The sequence below is a fragment of the Lagenorhynchus albirostris genome, chromosome 17 (assembly GCF_949774975.1).
Source record: "Lagenorhynchus albirostris chromosome 17, mLagAlb1.1, whole genome shotgun sequence".
Taxonomy (NCBI): domain Eukaryota; kingdom Metazoa; phylum Chordata; class Mammalia; order Artiodactyla; family Delphinidae; genus Lagenorhynchus; species Lagenorhynchus albirostris.
In genome coordinates, this window is record NC_083111.1 from 8,070,188 (window position 1) to 8,089,991 (window position 19,804).

At 40.1% G+C, this 19,804-nt stretch overlaps 1 protein-coding gene across 1 annotated transcript in view; it reads left to right on the forward strand.

Annotated features, from left to right (window-relative positions):
* Positions 1–19,804, forward strand: part of CLVS1 (clavesin 1) — a 131,279-nt gene that overhangs the window by 43,632 nt on the left and 67,843 nt on the right. Inside the window, exon 2 of the mRNA XM_060128100.1 lies at positions 8,046–8,220. Within this exon, the coding sequence (XP_059984083.1) occupies positions 8,046–8,220 (175 nt within the window). The remainder of the gene's footprint in view (positions 1–8,045; positions 8,221–19,804) is intronic.

Here is a 19,804-nt window from a genome sequence, read left to right on the forward strand (position 1 = left end):
ATCCCCATTCAGCTCTCACTATATTGCAATGGCCTCCTCTTAATTGGACTCTGTGTCTTCAGTCTCCTAACTCCAATCCACATAATCTCTGTTCCCAGGTCAAATCTTCCTACAGCATAATTGCTGTTGCTCCCTTACTCTGCATAAACAGCCAGTAGTTCTCCCAGCAAGCAGGATGAAGACGGATCACAATTCTAACCTTACTTCTATTCCTTTACACTTGCCCCAATGGCACTGGCAAACTTGCCATCGCTCCCAATACAACAGTCTCTACACTCTCAGAACTTACTGTTTACGTGGCTCCTTCTGCCCTTTTCCTTCTACGTCCAGCATCCAAACCTTCCCATTCTTCACAGCCCAACTGAAGATGTTCTGAAACCTCCCAGCCATGGGTGACCTTGCCTTATAACTCCCAAACGCTCTGCAATTCCTATCACTTTCCACCTGATACCATGTTCACTTATGTAATAATGAAAACCAACATGACCATCAACTCATTCCATGGATAGAACAAGTCAGTTGCTCTATGACTTTGTGTACATTAGCTCATGTTATCATTACCAGGGAGGTAGGTGCTAGGATCCTCTTTCTACAGATGAGGAAACTAAACCACAGAGAGATAAAACTCACTCGCTAAGCTTACACAGAACAGCTGAGATTTGAATCAGTCTGCTAACTCCAAACCCTATGCTTTTAATGACTATGCTTCACTGCCTCCCATGTATGTATTTTTTAATGTCTTCTACTGGTTTCCATCTACTAGCAGAAGAGTAAAAAATATCCTTTTATCTTATGTGTCTTCCACAAAGTAAAATTTTGTCATATCTTTGAATAAATGCCTTCCTGATTCCTTATCCGGTTTTAGGTACTTCAAAACTTTTAAAATAAAACATTGAGTGATGATAAATTTCATTAACTGTTTAAGTGAGCAGATAGAAGCATTTGATATTAATTTCATTCTCTTCAATTCTTGGGAGAATTTAGAAGCACTTGGACCAAACGTAATAAAATATTGTTTTTATTTATTCAAACCAGCTTCTCATTTAAAATAAAAAAAGGCTGAATGGAGGCAACCCTAAAAGATGAATTCATTGTTTGTGTACACACACACACACACACACACACACACACACACACAGATGATTTATACACTTGCTCACCACAGAAACACAAACAAGGAGAAACCCTGGCAAATTGGAATCTGAAAACTTTCGTTTCAGTTTCCTTTTTACTGGTGGATATGAATACTCTGCATTCTTGTGTTTATATCCTGAGATGGATGGGCCTGTCAGGATTGGTCTAAAGAAACAGTCTCTTATCTTCATACTTTACTTGAGTGAGAGAACACTGTCTTCACCATTTACATCACTATTTTCTCTATACTAGTTCAAAAGCCGGGCCCTGTTCTTAGACAAGAACATTACCCTTTATGTTCTGTCCTCCATAAGCAAATGCTTGAGTTGGAGGTGAGTTGGGGCTCCCTCCCGCCCTTCCTCCTCCCTCCGTTTCCCCTTTTTTCTTCCTTTCTTTCTTTCCTCCTTCCTTCCTTTCCTTCTCTTTCTTTCTTTTCCTTTTCCTTTCCTTCTTTCTTTCCTTTCTTTCTCTCTTTCTTTCTTTCTTTTCTTTCTTTCCTCCTTCCTTCCTTTCCTTCTCTTTCTTTCTTTCTTTTCCTTTTCCTTTCCTTCTTTCTTTCCTTTCTTTCTTTCTTTTCTTTCTTTCCTTCCTTCCTTCCTTCCTCTCTCTCTCTCTTTCTTCTCTCTTTTTCTCTTCCTCCTTCCTTTCTTCCCTGCTTTCTCCTTCCTTTTCTTTCTTACTCCTCTTAATCATATGAGCTTCATCAAACCATATGAGGCAGAGTTAAATCCCAGGCTTCTGTTCTCTGGGAGACCATCCCTGCTAAGACAAGTAATTAACTAATTGACTTTCCAGCTAACATTCAGGGTAATACATTTAAGATTAAGGTCTTGCAAATATTAATTCTACCACAGCAAAGTTAAACATTTTGGTTAGGATCTTCCTTGACCTAATATTAACTGAACACAATTATTTATTTTACTTTTTCTTGATTACCTCATTGAGAAATATAGATTTGTTTGCCTAGATGCATAATGACACACAGACACCATCCAGCTGAAACCTGCTTCACATACAAATTATTAGAACCCATTTAGGAAAATATATCACCCGAATTCCCATTCCAAACCACTTAGCAAAGACCCTCGGCCCTAGAAGAGGAGAAAATAGGTTCATCTGGATAGAACACAATGGAGTTTTGCACATTTCCTATTGTCCTGCTGCCATCACCACCATGAAAGCAGTGTAACCAAGAGGGGTATCTCTATATTCCATGCAAGTACAAATACTGCCTCCTATCCTATTGGGATGAACTTTCCAATTCACAAAGCTCTTCGCACATGTAATTCTGCATAACCATGCAACAGCCCCCTACATGGAGAAACAGGAAATCACCCCACGTTGGACTTCAGTCTTCTACATAGAGTTGCATGCTTGTTGAGTGGCAGAGCCAGGACGTCAAGCCCTTGAGTATAGACTCTTTTGCCACTTTACTCAGAGGGTTCTTGCCATGTCTAGAGGCCAAAATGCATCAGAAGAGTTGCAGAGGGAGCACATATTCCTCTCCATGTTGGCTTAGGCAACGTTATCAGAAAAGGGGCAAAGTAGGAACTGTGAAAGTCATGCTGTGGTTATTTTAGTAATTCACTTTGAAAGAAACTTCAAATGGGATGAAGAGATAAAGAAACATACTCAGATGCAATGTTTCTGCACCTGCTGCAAATAGATATTGGTGGCAAACCATCTGCACAACTAGTTTGTGGTTTAAGAAGGACCCTAAAAATCTCCAAGCAAGAGTCATAAACACGATGATATTGATTGTAAAGTGAAGAGGTTTCAAGAATTGGCCAAAAGAGCTTTAACTACTAATATTAACAGACTTCTTGCTGTTATATGCAGAAGAATTAGCATAGAAATAGGCACTGTGATTTCAGAATTAACTAAGACGCTTCCCACCACTTTTTCTGAGAAATAGTGTCACTGGCAACCACATTATGTCTTTAAGTGGTTATCTGATCACAGGTAGTCTCTTTTTTCTTATATGCGTCTAGCCCTGGGATCTAGGTTCTAAAATCTCCACTAAAAATTCAAAGCACAAAGGAGTCACTTCTTGAAACTTAAATATCTTCTTAGAGATAAAACATTATTTTGCATCTCATTTGTATTACGCTGTTGACTTAGACTTTAAAGCCTCGGGTGGCAATGTTGGGTGCTCAATTCATGAAAACAACAGTAGAACGACAAATGCATCCATTTTCATAATCTCTAATTGCTCATAATATAATGATGAACCTCCACCTCTAAACCCTTAATAAGTCCTAATTAATACAAAATTATCCCTTTTTGAGAAAAGTTCTTTACATGTCACTGGCAATTTGCCATTCACAGAGCTTTCGCACATTTTCACATTTGAGCTTTTAATTATCAAACTAAAACTGATCTAATCCATAGCTGACTATGTAAATGCCTTGCAAATTATAGAAGAAGACTGAAAAAATCTGAATATCCACTTGTCACCTGTTAGTTCATTTTGAGATAAGTGCTCAGCGACACTGAGAGAATTGCGATTGTAGGCAATACAGAAAATAATTCCCCCCCCTGGTTTATTAGAGTTAAACCGTGCTGTATGTCTAAATGAGTTGGTAGAATGAGTAAATTCTGGAAATTCTGGAAGAGACTCATGGAAACTTACCATGGCAGATTACGAACTCCAGTAAGCAGTTTAAAAGAATTAACTTTTTACCTAGAACAATTGTAGATTTACAGAATTATTGTGAAGATAGTACAGAAGGTTGCTCTATCCCCTGCATTGGGTTTTCTTTATTATTAATATCTTACATTAGTATAGTATATTTATTACAACTAATGAACCAATACGATACATTATTATTCACTAAAGTCTATGCTTTATGCAGATTTCTTTGGTTTTTACCTAATATCTTTCTTCTGTCCCAGGATCCCATCCAAAATATCCCATTACATTTAGTCTTCATGTCTCCTTAGGCTCATCTAGGCTGTGACGGTTTCTCAGACTTTCCTTGGTTTTTTATGAACTTGACAATCTTGAAGAGTACCGGTCAGGTATTTTGTAGAATGTTTCTCAATTAGAATGTGCCTAATGTTTCCCCCTTGACTAATCTGGGGTTATGGTTTTGGGGGAGGAAGATCACAGAGGTAAAGTATGATTTTCATCATCATATCAAGGGGAACTACTCTCAACATGATTTATCTCTGTTGATGTCGACCCTAGTCACCTGGCTGAGGAAGTGTTTGTCTGGTTTCTCTCGTAAAGTTACTCTTTCTCCCTCCCTTTCCACACTGTACAAGATCTTTGAAAAGAAAAGTCACTATGCTCAGCCCACACTTAAGGAGTGAGAAGCTACGTTCCACCTCCATGAGGGTGGAGTAACTATATAAAGTATTTGGTATGTCAAATTATAAAAAGCTGAGAGGATTTCACAACTCAAAGATATCATAAATAAGAAAGAGGAAATCCATTTGAGGAAGCCAGGAAGTAAGGAGTTCAAGGTAATGATCAGCTAAGATATAGGGGGCGGTCACACCCCTCAACAGGGGTAACCCTCATGACTTGAGACCCATCCCATTCAACTTTTTGCTGCCCAACTTTCTAGTTCTTCTAGAAAAGTGAAGTGTTCAAACATTTGGAAACTATAGTGAATTCCAAAATTATTTTACTTTTCTCCTGGGATCACCCCGTAAGTATAATACTTCATTCATTGCAAATGCCTACCCGTCAGTAAGGTTCTGGTCTTGAAAACGTATAAAATAGTTTTCAAGTTTCCAAGAGTCAATGTTTCTTTCTTGGGAGTGAATACAAGTGGATATGTGATGGAAGAGGTGCTATCTCTCATTTACAGAGGAGTAAAATGCGGTAGCAATTAAGCGATTTGCTAAAGATCTTCATAATCAATGATGTCTGTCTTCACTGTTCAACGAAAAGGGCTATCTCAAAATTCTCCAAAGATCTACTTGTTGTCAAATACAATAGCCCTTTCTCCTTCCTTATTCTCCTTCATCTTTCTGTTGCGTCTGACTTGGTTAACGACCTTATGGTATTGGGTAGCTATTAATTTACAACAAACCATCCCCAAACTCAATGGCTTAGAAAAGCAATGATTTACTGTTGCTCACACATCTGTGGGGCAGCTAGTGTTCATCCAGGCTGGGGTCAGCTGGGTGGCTCTACTTCTTTCAAAGATCTGCTAGCTGGCTAGCTGGCTGGCTGGCTGGGGAGTCATTCTTCTCTTCAGTCTAGCAGTCTAGCTGTGGCATATGTTTTTCCATGGCAACGGCAGAAAGCAAGAGAACAAGTAACATCTGAGGTCTCTAAGAGCTAGGCCCCAAATTGGTACACTGTCATTTCAGTCACATACCATCTGTTAAAGCAAGTCACATGGCCAAAGGGCAAGAAATACATTCTCATCAATGAGGTCAACACATAGCTAGTGTGTGGATGCTCAGATAAGTGAAGAATTGGGGTCAGTAATGCAATCTATCATATCCTTCTTGAAACACTAACCCCCTTTTTAGAAAACACATTACTATCATGATTCTCTCACTTTTTTTTTTTTTCTTCTATAAGCGGGCCTCTCACTGCTGTGGCCTCTCCCGTTGTGGAGCACAGGCTCCGGACGCACAGGCTCAGCGGCCATGGCTCACCGGCCCAGCCGCTCCGTGGCATGTGGGATCTTCCCGGACCGGGGCACGAACCCGTGTCCCCTGCATCGGCAGGCGGACTCTCAACCACTGCGCCACCAGGGAAGCCCTCTCTCACTTTTTATTTCCTTAACCTTTCTTCGTTCAACCTCAGAACTGTATGTAAGCTTTACATAAGGCTTAGCTTTTCTGAGTTTCCTGATTCTCTCCATGTGTGTATTCTTGCTAAGAAAGCTTACCCAGGATCAGACTCTCTAATTCCCTAATGTCATTTATAGTTTACCATTGGGCATTTCCATATTTTCCTTTGGAACTGCCTAAGCTCACAATCTTTGGTCTCACGCTCCACTTAGATCAATGTTTCTTCCCAATACAAAGCTGTATCTCTAGAAAAGACTTGGGTCTTTAGATCCTATTTGCCATGAATCCAAAAACAAAACTCAAAGCCCTAGTGAAAACTTACCCTACATTAATAGGAATTTGACATCTCTAAAATTTAGAAGAGAATATATGTAAAAGAAAATGATGAGAACATTATTAAAAACCACTTCCTATGAGACACGGTTAAAGTTACTAATATATATATATATTAATCTAGAGATTATATAGGGCGTCATGTCCACCATGTTTAGATAATTTAGTGTGTGGTATAGGAAGACCTGAGGTTCTCTTCTTTGTAGCAGAACTATACTCAGTGGGTGGATTTCGGGGAGGAAAAGTTTTGCTTGATATAAGGAAGAACTTTTGAGTAAGAAGAACTGTACAGAAACAGAATGGGCTAATATCTGTATTTTTCACGTGTCACTCCTCTTTCCTGAAATGTCTTACTTTTTTTCCCACTTATCCAAAATTCTATTTACCCTTCAAGGCTTAGCCCAAGCTTTCATTCCTCTGTAAGCTCTTCCTAATTACTCATTTTATCAAACCCTTTCAACTCATTTTGCTAATCTGCTACCCCACCTCAACTAAATTAAGGGCTCTTTGAAAGTAGAAATATGACATACTATTCTATAACTTCAAGTATTAAACAGAGCTCTGAGTTTATAACAGCCACTCAGTAAATTCTTACTGGTTTTTTGTTTGTTTTGTTTTTGTTTTAATGAAGTACAGATGATTTACAATATTGTGTTAGTTTCGGTAGTACAGCACAGTGATACAGTTTTAGGATTTTTTGCAGATTACATTCCATTATAGGTTATTACAAGATATTGAGTATAATTCTTTGTGCTGTACAGTAAATCCTTGATGTGAATCTATTTTATGTATAGTAATTTGTATCTGTTAATCCCATATTTAATCACATATTTTCTGATTTCCAAAATCTAGAATCATTAGATTTGGTTATAATTTGAATCAGATTGAAATGCTCAGCAATCTGTTCATTTCATCTGGTTTCACAAGATGATACAGCTTCTGATTGTAATGACAGCCTGAAGGAAGTAACAGATTTTGCCATCACTTGACATCCACAGAATTTAGAGATCCTTTAAGATCTTAAATTTTTAGCTCAAATAATTTGCTGGGATAATTAGCAAAATATGCCATCATTTCTTCGTGTCTGAAAATTATTTAAAACAAAAATCAACTGGTGACTGGGAACATATGATGTGGAAGAACACATACAACACTAGAGAACCGTCACTCTAGTTTGTATTCAGGTCTACCTGTTGTCATAGTTACTGTTGTACTCCAAGCGATTTCCTTCCTGAATCACACTCTGCAAACCTTCAATGAAAATAAGCCATTCTTCTTTATTTTTCTCTATTCATGAATTGAGGCTAAAAAATAGCAGCAATTGCACAGTTGTTTTTACACTTTGAGCAAGATTTTAACGATACAAAAAGAACAAGAGGTTTAATCAAAACAAGTGCCTCTGATGAAGGCCTTACCTCATTTTTTCAGCAATATTCATTAAGTAGCTAGATACTGGGGCCGCAACTATGATTATGGCCCAGGAGGGAGAGACAAGTAAGGGATGCATTTCAATGAAATGCAATCAGGTCTGTGGTGGAAGCAAGAGACCAGAGACCCAAGGAAACACAAAAGAGAGACATCTTGTAAAGTTTGGGGTTCTGGTGCAGTCAGATCAAAGGGAGGTTCCATCCTGTGATTCTCAAAGCATTGTTCCTGTGAAGTTTAGCAAATGTATTTTCTGTCACTTTGGGTACAGGACACTGGTGTTACGCTGCAGGCTGGGCTCACGGAGCAGAGGACAGGCAGCCAGTGCTTCACACACAAAGTCCTATCACCTGCTAATATTCACGCACAGCCTCTCCTTTCTGCTTTGGCTGCAGGAACTCCTTCACAGACATCCTCCGGGCCATCCTGCTGTCATTGGAAGTCCTTATTGAAGATCCGGAGCTCCAGATAAATGGTTTCATTTTAATTATAGACTGGAGTAATTTTTCCTTCAAACAAGCCTCCAAACTGACACCATCAATCCTCAAACTGGCCATTGAAGGGTTGCAGGTATGTTCAATGAATGCACCATATGAGATAGTATGCGACTGTGTGCTCTTTTCTTATTGCAACCCAAGTAATGTTTGCCTTTGAGAATGGAAAAAGAAAACTTTGATAGAATCCACCTGTGAATACTCTGTATTTTTACCCCAGCCTGAGTTGAGATGATTTTTTAAAAAAAATTAGCTTCCATTTTCATTAACAACTCTAAACTACTGTTACCACGGGCACAAATTACCTACCGCTGCTATTATGAATAAAGCTTGGAGATGTTTAGCCAAATCCATGTGAGAGTTCACACAAATTAAAACTAGAAAACATCTACTTTATGAGTGTGCCCTTATATTGCAGTGGCATGGAAGCTTTCCAGGGTTTCTGGAAGCATCTTTGCACATGAAAATATACCCGGTGGGTCCTCACTTCTCTGAAGGCAACGTGCTGAGGTGTTTGTACTAAAGTAAATCATTTCAGTGCAAAGGAAGCATATGGAACTCTACTTCCTGTTTGTATGACCAGTTGTCAGGACTTTGGGGAAGGGGTTTTTGTGCTGTGTAGAGGTTAGGGTAGTCAGTTCCTGGGGTCCCTTCTACTTTTAAGGACCGGTGATTCCATGAAAAGTAGCAAACTCAGAGCTAAGCAACACTGCTTAGCTTCCTGGTGACGCATTATCATTGTTCAGGAAGATTCAGAATCAGCATAGATAAAACTCAAGTCCATTCTTCATTTCGTAGGAAGACTGACTCCCAACAGACGGCAGTTACACGCAGCTACATAGATCACGAACTATTTGTTAATTCTCAGATCAAGCAGCCACTACTCAAGCTCTTCAAAGTACAAGACTGGGAAACCCATTTCCATCACCCGTCGTACTCTAGTGTGATGAGTAATCGATGGGCCTGTTTCTTAAACTGTGGCTGATTCACATTTGGCTCCCAGCAAATATGCAGCACTTACAGGGCCTCTGATAAACTCATGTTTATTGAATGGAACTTATTTTGTTGAAAGGGTTTCCTATTTCAGAAGAGGAACAAGTACACACTGTTCCAAGAATGCCACATTATCCTGGGGAGTTACATCACACAGTGTATCGGGGGCACATTTTTAAATTTGCTTTTGCATTTCTAGACTACAGAGTATCCTGCCTTGCCTTAAAAAAATCTCCATCATAGACTTGTTTGTCCTTTACTGTCAATCACTTTCTCTTAGCTCTCTTTTTCTTCAGCGTCCTCTCATCTAAGCCTCTGAACATCTGATCTTTCTCTCCTTAAAGCTTTTATCAAAGGGAGATTTAAAGTAAGCTGCAAGGTTTATTTCATTCCCTATAATTATGCTGGCCATATTTCCAGGATTTTCTGTGGTGTAGTACAAGCTTCATATAATTTTATCTTTCTAAAAAGAGATAATTCATTACATGTGTAAGTAGCTGTGATTCAAATTCTATGTATTTATAAGATTTTTCATAAATCAGGAAGAAAAATGTACTTATTCCAACCCTGTGTTCCAATTTTTATTTCTGGAAATGTGTGGATTATATAACATGTCCCCTGCCAACTTCTCTAGGCTAATGTGGGTCTTACTGAGTTAATGCATGTGAATGTGTTTTAAAACATAAAGCTGTACATAAGTTTGTAATATATTTTTACAAGAAATACTAGATGACCTTTTGTGGGGCAAAGCGAGTCATACCTGGGCCTTCTCTCTTCATGTACCAGGGTCCGGGTTGAACTCCACAACGTCCTATAGCTCTGGTTAAAGAATAGCCTCTACTGGGTGAAGGGGAGATGCATGGGGTCAGGGTCAGAGTGGAGAAAAAGTACTTCCTCCTCCCAGCATCTCACAGAGCAATGGCCTGGACCTCTCTGTTGCTAAACAAGGTAAACTCCCTTGACTGTGGGAAAGCATCAGGCCCGTCAGGCTGTCTGGACTGGGATGCAGCTTTTTCTGTGAATTCTGCCTGCCCAGACCCTGAAGACCTAAGAACTCTTAAAAAGGTGCAGACCCTCCTGCCAGGAGAAGCTGAGCTTGGACGCAGCTCCTCTGTCTGGGATATGGGCTCCCTGTCCTAACGAGCTTGTTGGCTTGGTTCTTGCCCTACAGTGGGTGGTCAGCTCTGGCCAGCCACTGGCAACTTCTCGCTCCAGGCTATCCTCTTTTGGGCGTTGCGGGAATTCGGACACCACGGTCACCTCTCTACCAGCTCTCCCAGGGACCTTATATCACTGCAGGGATTGCTTCCATCCACAGTGTAACCATTAACTGCTTATGGCATTTCAAAAAAGTCCTAACTGATACTAGCAGAATTCATGTCTTTGTGGTCACACTGTGGTACAAGGAAGATCCCATACAGGTCTCCACCTGTCAGCCATGAAAGTTCAAGATAAATTTCGTAACACCACTGGCATGGGTAAAGGCCATGGACTTTACTGGAGAAAAGGAAAGGGTCAGTGAGAGATGAGAAGTCACTGCTGTTCTTTTTTCCTCTGCACCATCAGAGAGGCCCAAAGAGGTTCGAGTGTCCTGTAGACATGCAGGAGATTGCAGGGGAGGGAGACCCTATGTTCCAGTGAAGGGAACTTGCTTCCTCTGCTGTCCTGCCTATTGTGGGGTAGATGTGAGAAAGTAACCTGGCACGGGGGTACTAATCAGACTACTTTTGTGCTAGGCCATCTGGTTTGGGGTTTCAGCTGTTCATAGGCGTTATCTAGGATTACCTGCTGATCAACTCCTAGAGAATCTGGGGCCCTGAAATATGGCAACCCCCTCAACACACACAGATAGTACAATACCTCGTGCAGGAGAAGGCGGTGGGGTGTTCAGGTTGTGAGACTTTAGAATCATTTTTGTTCAGTCCTTCACCTGCATCACAACCTAGTTTCAAAACCCTAAGTTTTAGCTCTATTACCTCTGTTCTTAGTTCTCTACAAAGAAAGTTGTTCAGTGAGACCCTCAATTACTATTGTTCCAGGTTGGGTTCTCTGAGGAGCAGATTCTGACACAGAGATTAACATGCAGGAGACTCATTAGGGAATGCTCTTGGGGTCAGCACCCGCAGAAGGGAAGCTACGAAGAATGGTTGGCAGCAGGAGAAGTTAAGCTGGGATTCAATCATTTCCAATGAAAGCTTCAGGTGTTCTGAAACTGAGATGACCCTTCAGAGTTGGCCCTGACTGGAGCCAAGGGACTGGACCTTTATATTCCCACATTGTTCAGTAACTGGGCGCAGGCTGTCCTGACAAGTGGTTGTGAGTTTGGGCAAAGCAGCTCTCTTCAGCCTGGGGCTCCAGAGGCTGGAGCTATTATCTGAGAATTTTCTCCTGGTAGCACCTCAAGCAGCTGGGAAATAAGTACTCAGTCCTAAAGGGGGCCTGGCAGCATATCAGAATATCTACCACAATAAGCAAAAGACGTTTAATACCCTGTAATGTCACGTCGAGAAGCTTCCTTTATTTTGAACCTGGATGTTTAACTGCTTTTTTTCTTGGTTATATACAGTCCCAATTATCCCCGAGTGGAGTTGATACCATGTAATACAGAGGTGATAGGCTCTGGGCTAACAGCTTGGTGACAGTCTTCTGTTTGGGTCTACCAGTTGTATTTTAATGCTTTAAATGGCAATTATAAGTTAGTAGAAGGAAGGAAATAATAAAGATTAGAGCAGAAATAAATGAAAAAGAGACCAAAAAGAATTTAAAAAACCAATGAAACTAAAGGCTGTTTTTTTTTTTAAAAGATAAAGAAAATTGATAAACCCTTAACCAGACTCATAAAGAAAAACAGAGAGAGGGACCAAAAAGTAAAATTAGAAATGAAAGAGGAGAAATTACAACAGATATTACAGAAATACAAACAATCGTAAGAGAATGCTATGAACAGTTATACACCAACAAATTGAACAGTCTAGAAGAAATGATTAAATACCTAGAAAGATACAATCTTTCAAGACAGAATCAGGAAGAAATGGAAAACTGAACAGACTGATTACTAGTAATGAAATTGAATCAGTGATCAAAAAACTCCCAACAAGCAAAAGTCCAGGACCAGACAGCTTCACAGGGGAATTCTACCAAATATTTAAAGAAGAGTTAATACCTATCCTCCTCAAACTATCCCAGGAAGTTGAAGAGGAGGGAACACCTCCAAACTCATTCTACAAGGCCAGCATTACCAAAACCAGACAAAGACACTAAAAAGAAAGAAAATCAGAGGCCAAAATCCCTGATAAACATAGATGCAAAAATCCTCAACAAAAATATTGGCAAATTGAATTCAACAACACATTAAAAGGATCATACATCCTGATCAAGTGGGTGCAAGGATGGTTCAATATCTACAAATCAACCAATGTGATACACCACATTAACAAAACAAAGGATAAAAATTATGTGATCATCTTAACAGATGCAGAAAAAGCATTTGACAAAATTCATCATTCATTCATGATAAAAACTCTCAACAAAGCTGCTATAGAGGGAACACACCTCAACATAATAAAGGGCATTTATGACAAACCCACAGCTAACATTATACTTGACAATGAAAAGTTGGAAGCTTTTTCTCTAAGATCAGAAACAAGACAAGCATGCCAACTCTCACCACTTCTATTTAACAAAAGTTTTGGAAGCCCTAGCCAGAGCAATTAGACAAGGAAAAGAAATAAAAGGCATCCAAATTGGAAGGAAGTAAAACTGTCACTATTTGCAGATCACATGATACTATATATAGAAAACCCGAAAGACTCCACCAAAAAACTATTAGAACAAATAAATAAGTTCTGTAGATTTACAGGATATAAAATTAATATACAGAAGTCTGTTGCATATCTATACACTAATAATGAGCTATTAGAAAGAGAAAGCAAGAATACAATCAAATTTTTAAAAAATAAATACCTAGAAATAAATTTAACCAAGGAGGTGAAAGACCTGTATACTGAAAACTACAAAACATTAAGGAAAGAAATTGAAGAAGATGTGAATAAAAGGAAAGATATTCCAGGCTCATGGATTGGAAGAATTAATGTTGTTAAAATATTCATACTACCCAAAGCAATGTGCAGATTCAATGCAATCCTAATCAAAATATTTATGGCATTTTTTACAGAACAAAAAATGACCCTAAAATTTATAGAATCACAAAAAATGTATAGAATCACAAAAGGTTCTGAATAGCCTAAGAAATCTTGAGAAAGAACAAAGCTGGAAGTATCATGCTCCCTGAGTTAAACTATACTACAAAGCTACAGTAATCAAAAGAGTAAGGTACTGGCATGAAAAGAGATACTGATATCAAATGAACAAAATAAAGAGCCCAGAAATAAATCCATGCACATATGGTCAATTGATCTATGACAAGGGAGACAAGAATATACAATGGGAAAAGATGGTTTCTTCAATAAGTGAGGTTGGGAAAACTGGACAGCTGTATGTAAAAGAGTAAAACTAGAACATTTTCTCACACCATATACAAAAATAAACTCAGAATGGATTAAAGACTTAAATGTAAGACTAAAACCTATAAAAATCCTTGAAGAAAACATAGGCATTATGCTCTTTGACATTGAGCTTTGCAATATTTTTATGGATTATTTCCTCAGACATGAGCAACACACGCATAATTAAACAAATGCGAGCACATCAAACTTAAAAGCTTTTGCACAGCAAAAAAAACCATTAATAAAACAAAAAAGCAACTTACTGAATAGGAGAAAATATTTGCAAATGCTATGTCCAATAAGAGGTTAATATCCAAAATATATAAAGAATGTATATAACTCAACATAAAAAAAATCCAATTAAAAAATTGGTAGAGGACCTAAATAGGTACTTTTCCAAAGAAGACACAGAGATGGCCAACAGGCACATGAAAAGATGCCCAACACTGTCCATCATCAAGGAAATGCAAGTCAAAACCACAAGGAGGTATCACGTGACACTGTCAGAATGGCTATCATTGAAAAGAGAAGAAATAACAAATGTTGGCAAGGATGTGGAGAAAAGTACACTGCTTGTGGGAATGTAAATTGGTACTATGGAAAACAGTATGGAGGTTCTTCAAAAAATTTAAAATAGAACTACCACATGATCCAGCAATTCCATTCCTGGGTATTTATCTGAAGAAAACGAAAACACTAATTTGAAAAGACACATGTACCTCAATGTTCATAACAGCATTATTTACAAGAGCCATGATATGGAAGCAACCTAAGTGCCCATCAACAGATGAATGGATAAAGAAGACATGGTAAATATACACAATTGAATATTGCTCAGCCATAAAAAAGAATGAAATCTTGCCATTTTCGACAACACAGATGGACCTGGAAGGTATTACGCTTAGGGAAATAAAGAAGACAGAGAAAGACTGTATGTTTTCACTTATATGTGCAATCTGAAAAATGAAGCAAATGAACAAACATAAAACAGAAACAGACTTACAGATATAGAGAACAAACTAGTGGTTACCTGAGGGAAGAGGGTCAGGGAGGGGTAAAATAGGTGAAGGGGATTAAGACATACAAACTACCAGTTATAAAAAAACAAGATGCAGGGATATTATATACAGCAAGGTAATATAGTTGATATTTTACAATAACTTCATATGGTGTATAATTCATAAAAATATCTAATCACTATGTTATATACCTAAAACTAATATAATACTGTAAGTCAACTGTACTTCAATAAAAAAATCTTTTAAGGGCTTCCCTGGTGGCGCAGTGGTTGAGAGTCAGCCTGTCGATGCAGGGGCACGGGTTCGTGCCCCGGTCTGGGAAGATCCCACATGCCGCAGAGCGGCTGGGCCCGTGAGCCATGGCCGCTGAGCCTGCGCGTCCGGAGCCTGTGCTCTGCAATGGGAGAGGCCACAGCAGTGAGAGGCCCGTGTACCGCAAAAAAAAAAAAAAAAAAAAAAAAAAAAAAAGGCATGTGCATAGAACTTTGGTTATGTATTTCACAGGCTGAATTAATGAGTTATAATAATAATAATCATGTACAAGACTGCTCTTTAAGGGGTAATCAGATGTTTTTACATCAAAAATTTCCTTGCATCAGCCAGTCATGAAATTCTAATAGTGTACACAGTATATATTCCTCCTTTAGGACAATGGGGCATGTCATTGTTTAGAATATTAAGTTATCCCAGATACATAAATATTCTGTGAATATTAGTTCAAAAAACTCGAGTTAAAAATACTAATTTTGAGAATGCCTAAAAGTCACTTTCTCTCACTCTGCTGTTTCATTTCTTAAATGTGGTCAATAATGTCTAAAAGAGCCATTATAGCTATTCATTACAACTTGTTTAAATTTGAATCAAAGAAGTAATATTTATGCCACCATTTTAATAGAGCAAAGCATTACTCTCAATTCTGCTGGGGAATTCTGGCAGGATAAGCAGCCTGCTGAACTCCTGTTCTTGAGTTTTGCACCGTTTCCAAAATCAATTTTTGGACTTATTTCTTGTGAATCACTGCCACCCAACCATTCCGATCCGCACACAGCGTTGATCAACGTTCAGCCAACCCAGATACTTCAAGAATTTACTGTGCCGAAGCGTTTCACTTAGGAAGAGCTATAGCCTTTTGTCCCATAGGCTATTTACAAAATATTTGATTCCCTAAGGACCCAGATGTTTGTTAAGGGTTTAGAGAAGCTTACTTTTCACTCACCAGAGGAGATCTAGGAAGCACGCTTTTTGTTTTTTTCTCATTTCTGTGCTTATGTCATTTTCTTCCAGCCAATCAGACACTTTATCAGTTCATTAACTCTTTGTTCCAGTTTAAGGTTTACTGTGTGACTTTTGTTGTCATTTTTGTTAAAAATGGTTTTATAATATTTATATCTACTTTGATTTAAACTCTCCCAACAGCTTTGAGCCAGTCTAGTGTGGAAGGAGGTTCATTGCTTTTCCAACTCTTAACCCAAAGGTGGGAGGGGATTGCGGGCAAGGCTCAGAGGCTCAGGCAGCTGGGAATCATCCATCTCCTGGGCGTCCCTTTCATTAAACTGTTTCCAACCTTCATCCGTTCTCTCTAGCCTCCTTTCCACATCCCACTCCTTCCCACATTCTGATTTTCCATCTCTTTTCCAAAACATACAATATGTTCACTTGCCCTTGGGGAATCCAAAGTGCTCTATTCACTTGAAAGACTAGAACAGTAAAACGTCCGCCAAGTCACCGGGAAATCTGACAGTTCCTGAGGGTAAATGAATGACTGGTGTGATTAGAAATTTGTAAAGTCTGGTTGGGCAGATGCATTTCGAGTTACAAGTAGATTCACACCAAATCAACAGTCTATGACTCAGACATGCAGACATACTGACTTGCGGTGTATTCATTCAAAAGAAAAGGTGAGTCTGGTATTCTTCTAAACCAGATGACAGCAGAGAACAAAGCAACCTGGCTTCCTGAAGCTACATTCTAGGGTTTTATTATGCAGTGTAGTCCACAAAACAGCAATCTCAACATCACCAGGAGCTGGTTAGAAATGCAGACTCTCAGGCCCTACCCCAAACCTACTGAATCAATCTGCATTTCAAGTTCTCCAGGTGATGTGTACTCACATTACAGTTGGAGAGCACTGCTCTAATAGACGGTATTGCGGTATAAAGCGATGGATCGCAACTGTAAGTACACAGACTCCCCAGAGGACTTGCTACAACACACACGGCGGGACCCCACTCCTAGTTTCTGAGTCTGTAGATCTGGAGAAGAGCCCATGAGTTTACCCTTCAAAAACGTTCCCAGGTGATGCTACTGCTGCCGGTACAACCACGCCTTGGTGCAGGTGAGAGCAGAGTCCAACTATTTGGGCTTCAGTCCTGGCTCTGCCACTTTAAGACCTCAGGCAAGTCATTTAACTCTTTCAGTTCTCGTTTTGTTGTCTGTAAAAATGTGGTGTCAAAACAGTACTATCTCATAGGTTTATGGTAGAAATTAAATAGTGAATGAAAAGTGCCCAGGCCATAGTCAGTGCTCACTGAAAGGCAGAATGCTACTGAAAGAACGAAGAGGCCAGCCCTTATCTGTGGGCTCCTGTGGCTCTAATTCACGCATTTAAATGAAATTGCTCTCCATTGCCTCAGCTCTGAAGTTTGACCTCACCAGCCTGTTCACTGACCCCCAACAAGGGGGCTACCTTCTCACCACAGTTAACGACGTGGGTCCAGCTTGGTGTTACTCGTTGAGACTGTGGCACTCGAGGTGTTTTTTCTTTCTGTTTATGTGTTGCGATCCTTTTAATGATCACCAGAGTCCACTCCCAAAGCCTCTGTAGCTGAGGGATTAATGGGGTCAAAATTCACCTCTTTCATCCTGGAGGACTCTTTTAAGCAGTAACATTTACAGTCTTTGATGCTTACAGTTTTCATATATTAAAGAATATTAGATACAAACAACTGAAGGAAAAGGATATTTGTATATATTTTGCCAAGAAGGTTCTTAATTCATTCTGAACACTCCAGGGGTGACTGAAGAACACTTTCTCTCTAAACAAACTACTTTCTCAGGCCACAAAGCTGTAATTCTGAGTTTGCAGTAGTGCAATATGTTATTGTAGAAATATCAGAGGAATAACATATCCCTTTTAATGCTCTACCTTGTTAAATATCAATTAAACTCAGGAAGACGATTAGAGGTAAAGACATTCTGGTGATCCAGATGGCAGACAGGATGGCCCATTGAAAACAGTTCCAATCATATAGGTCTATCTCTGGCATATTTTTGATAACTGGTTTTTCTGGACTCTCATGCATTATAGACCTAGCCAGTGCTCAGATTCATCCATTCAAGAAACAGTTACTAAGACTTGACTTTGAGTCAGCCACAAAAGTAAACAGATACAGTCCCTGCTCTCAATAAGTCATCATTCAGAGTAGAGGCAGATCTATAAACAAATGATGAAAACAATGTTGCATGTGCAGGAAGGGTCATATGTACCGGGTTAATAAAATCCCAATCCAGGCAGGAGGAGTTAGGAATGGCCTCCTGGGTGAGGCCACACCTCCGCTGATTCTTAGCAGATGACTGTGGAATAGCTACATGAAGGCAGGGTGGGAGAAATTTCAAGTAGAGGAGATATTATGGGCAAGACATCACTCACTAAGAGAGAGAAGCAGAATTAATTTCATAATCCTGGCGTGCACAAGGAAGGGCCAGGCAAGCAGCTTGTATGCCCCTGTGTCATGCTAAGGAGCTTGGTCTCTTTCTGCAGACGTTGGGGGCCACTGAACATATTGAAGCAGGATGACACCGCAGATTGGTATTTCATCCGGGATCAATTTGGTAGGTATGAGCAGGGAAGATTCAAAGGCAGGGGAACCGAATAGAAGACAACTGCAATCATTCAAGTAAGAAACAACCAAAGGTGAAATTAGGAGTGATAAAAGGATTCAATAAGGACATAGGAAGTAAAGCAAAGCAGTGCTTGGTGGCTGGATGCTTGAGAATGGAAAGCGGAAGCGCAGGAGTTGAGGATGAAGCTGGGTGTGCAGCTCCGGTGAAGGGCGGAGGTGGTGCCGACCCACGAGATGGTGCAGACGGGAGTGCGCAGGTGTGGGAAGAGAATGAGTGTTGGACATGTTGAGCTTAAGATGCCATGGGGTATTTAACTGTTTATGTTAAGTATAAGCTGAGGGAAGAGGTCTGGGCTGGATCTATAGAGTTGGTGGTATTTGAAATCATAGGAAAGATCATTTGGAGAAAAACTATGGAGTGAAGCCAGTGACTGAGAAAAAGAACCCAAGTGAAGAGCAACAAAAATGACCAAGTTAGACGAGAAGGAGCCCATGAAAGAGAAGGGGCAGGTTGACAAGGAGGACGAGCTCATTCATCAAGAAACTGAAAGGACAGGGCTTCTCTGGTGGCGCAGTGGTTGAGAGTCCGCCTGCCGGTGCAGGGGACATGGGTTCGTGCCCCGGTCCGGGAAGATCCCACATGCCGCGGAGCGGCTGGGCCCGTAAGCCATGGCCGCTGAGCCTGCGCGTCCGGAGCCTGTGCTCCGCAAGGGGAGAGGCCACACAGTGAGGGGCCCACGTACCGCAAAAAAAAAAAAAAAAGAAACTAAAAGGATGGGCCTTCAAGGAGGGAAACTATTTCAGTGTAGCCGTGGGAATGGCATCTAGAAAGCTCCGGTTTGAGGAGGGCGGTGGAGAAACGGAGATAACTCTATCAAGAAGAATGTCCCACAGACCCAGGGGGGTGGGTGGACTGAGGAGAGGGACCAGGAAGATGGTTCTGGAAGGAGTATGCCGCCTTACTTTTCCACTGGACAAGAGTTTTCAGCAGAGGAATATATTAAGGGCCTTCACGCAGCTGTGGAAGATCAGTCCTGACAAAGAATTGACCTCTGTGAATTGTTTAGTTCCAGGATGACATTCCTCAGCACACCAAAGATGAGATCTCTGTACTGACTTCATTTTCAGACAGGCTTTTTCACATTCTTGACAGGAGCGAGGGGACTGAGGGTGCTCTAGACAGATGAGATTATGAGCCCACCCAAGATGCTAAACCCAAACCACGGAGACTAAGAATGTTGGAGGGGGGCCCCCCCAAAGATGGTGGGAAATGACAAAAATTTTCACTTAGAAACGTAAGG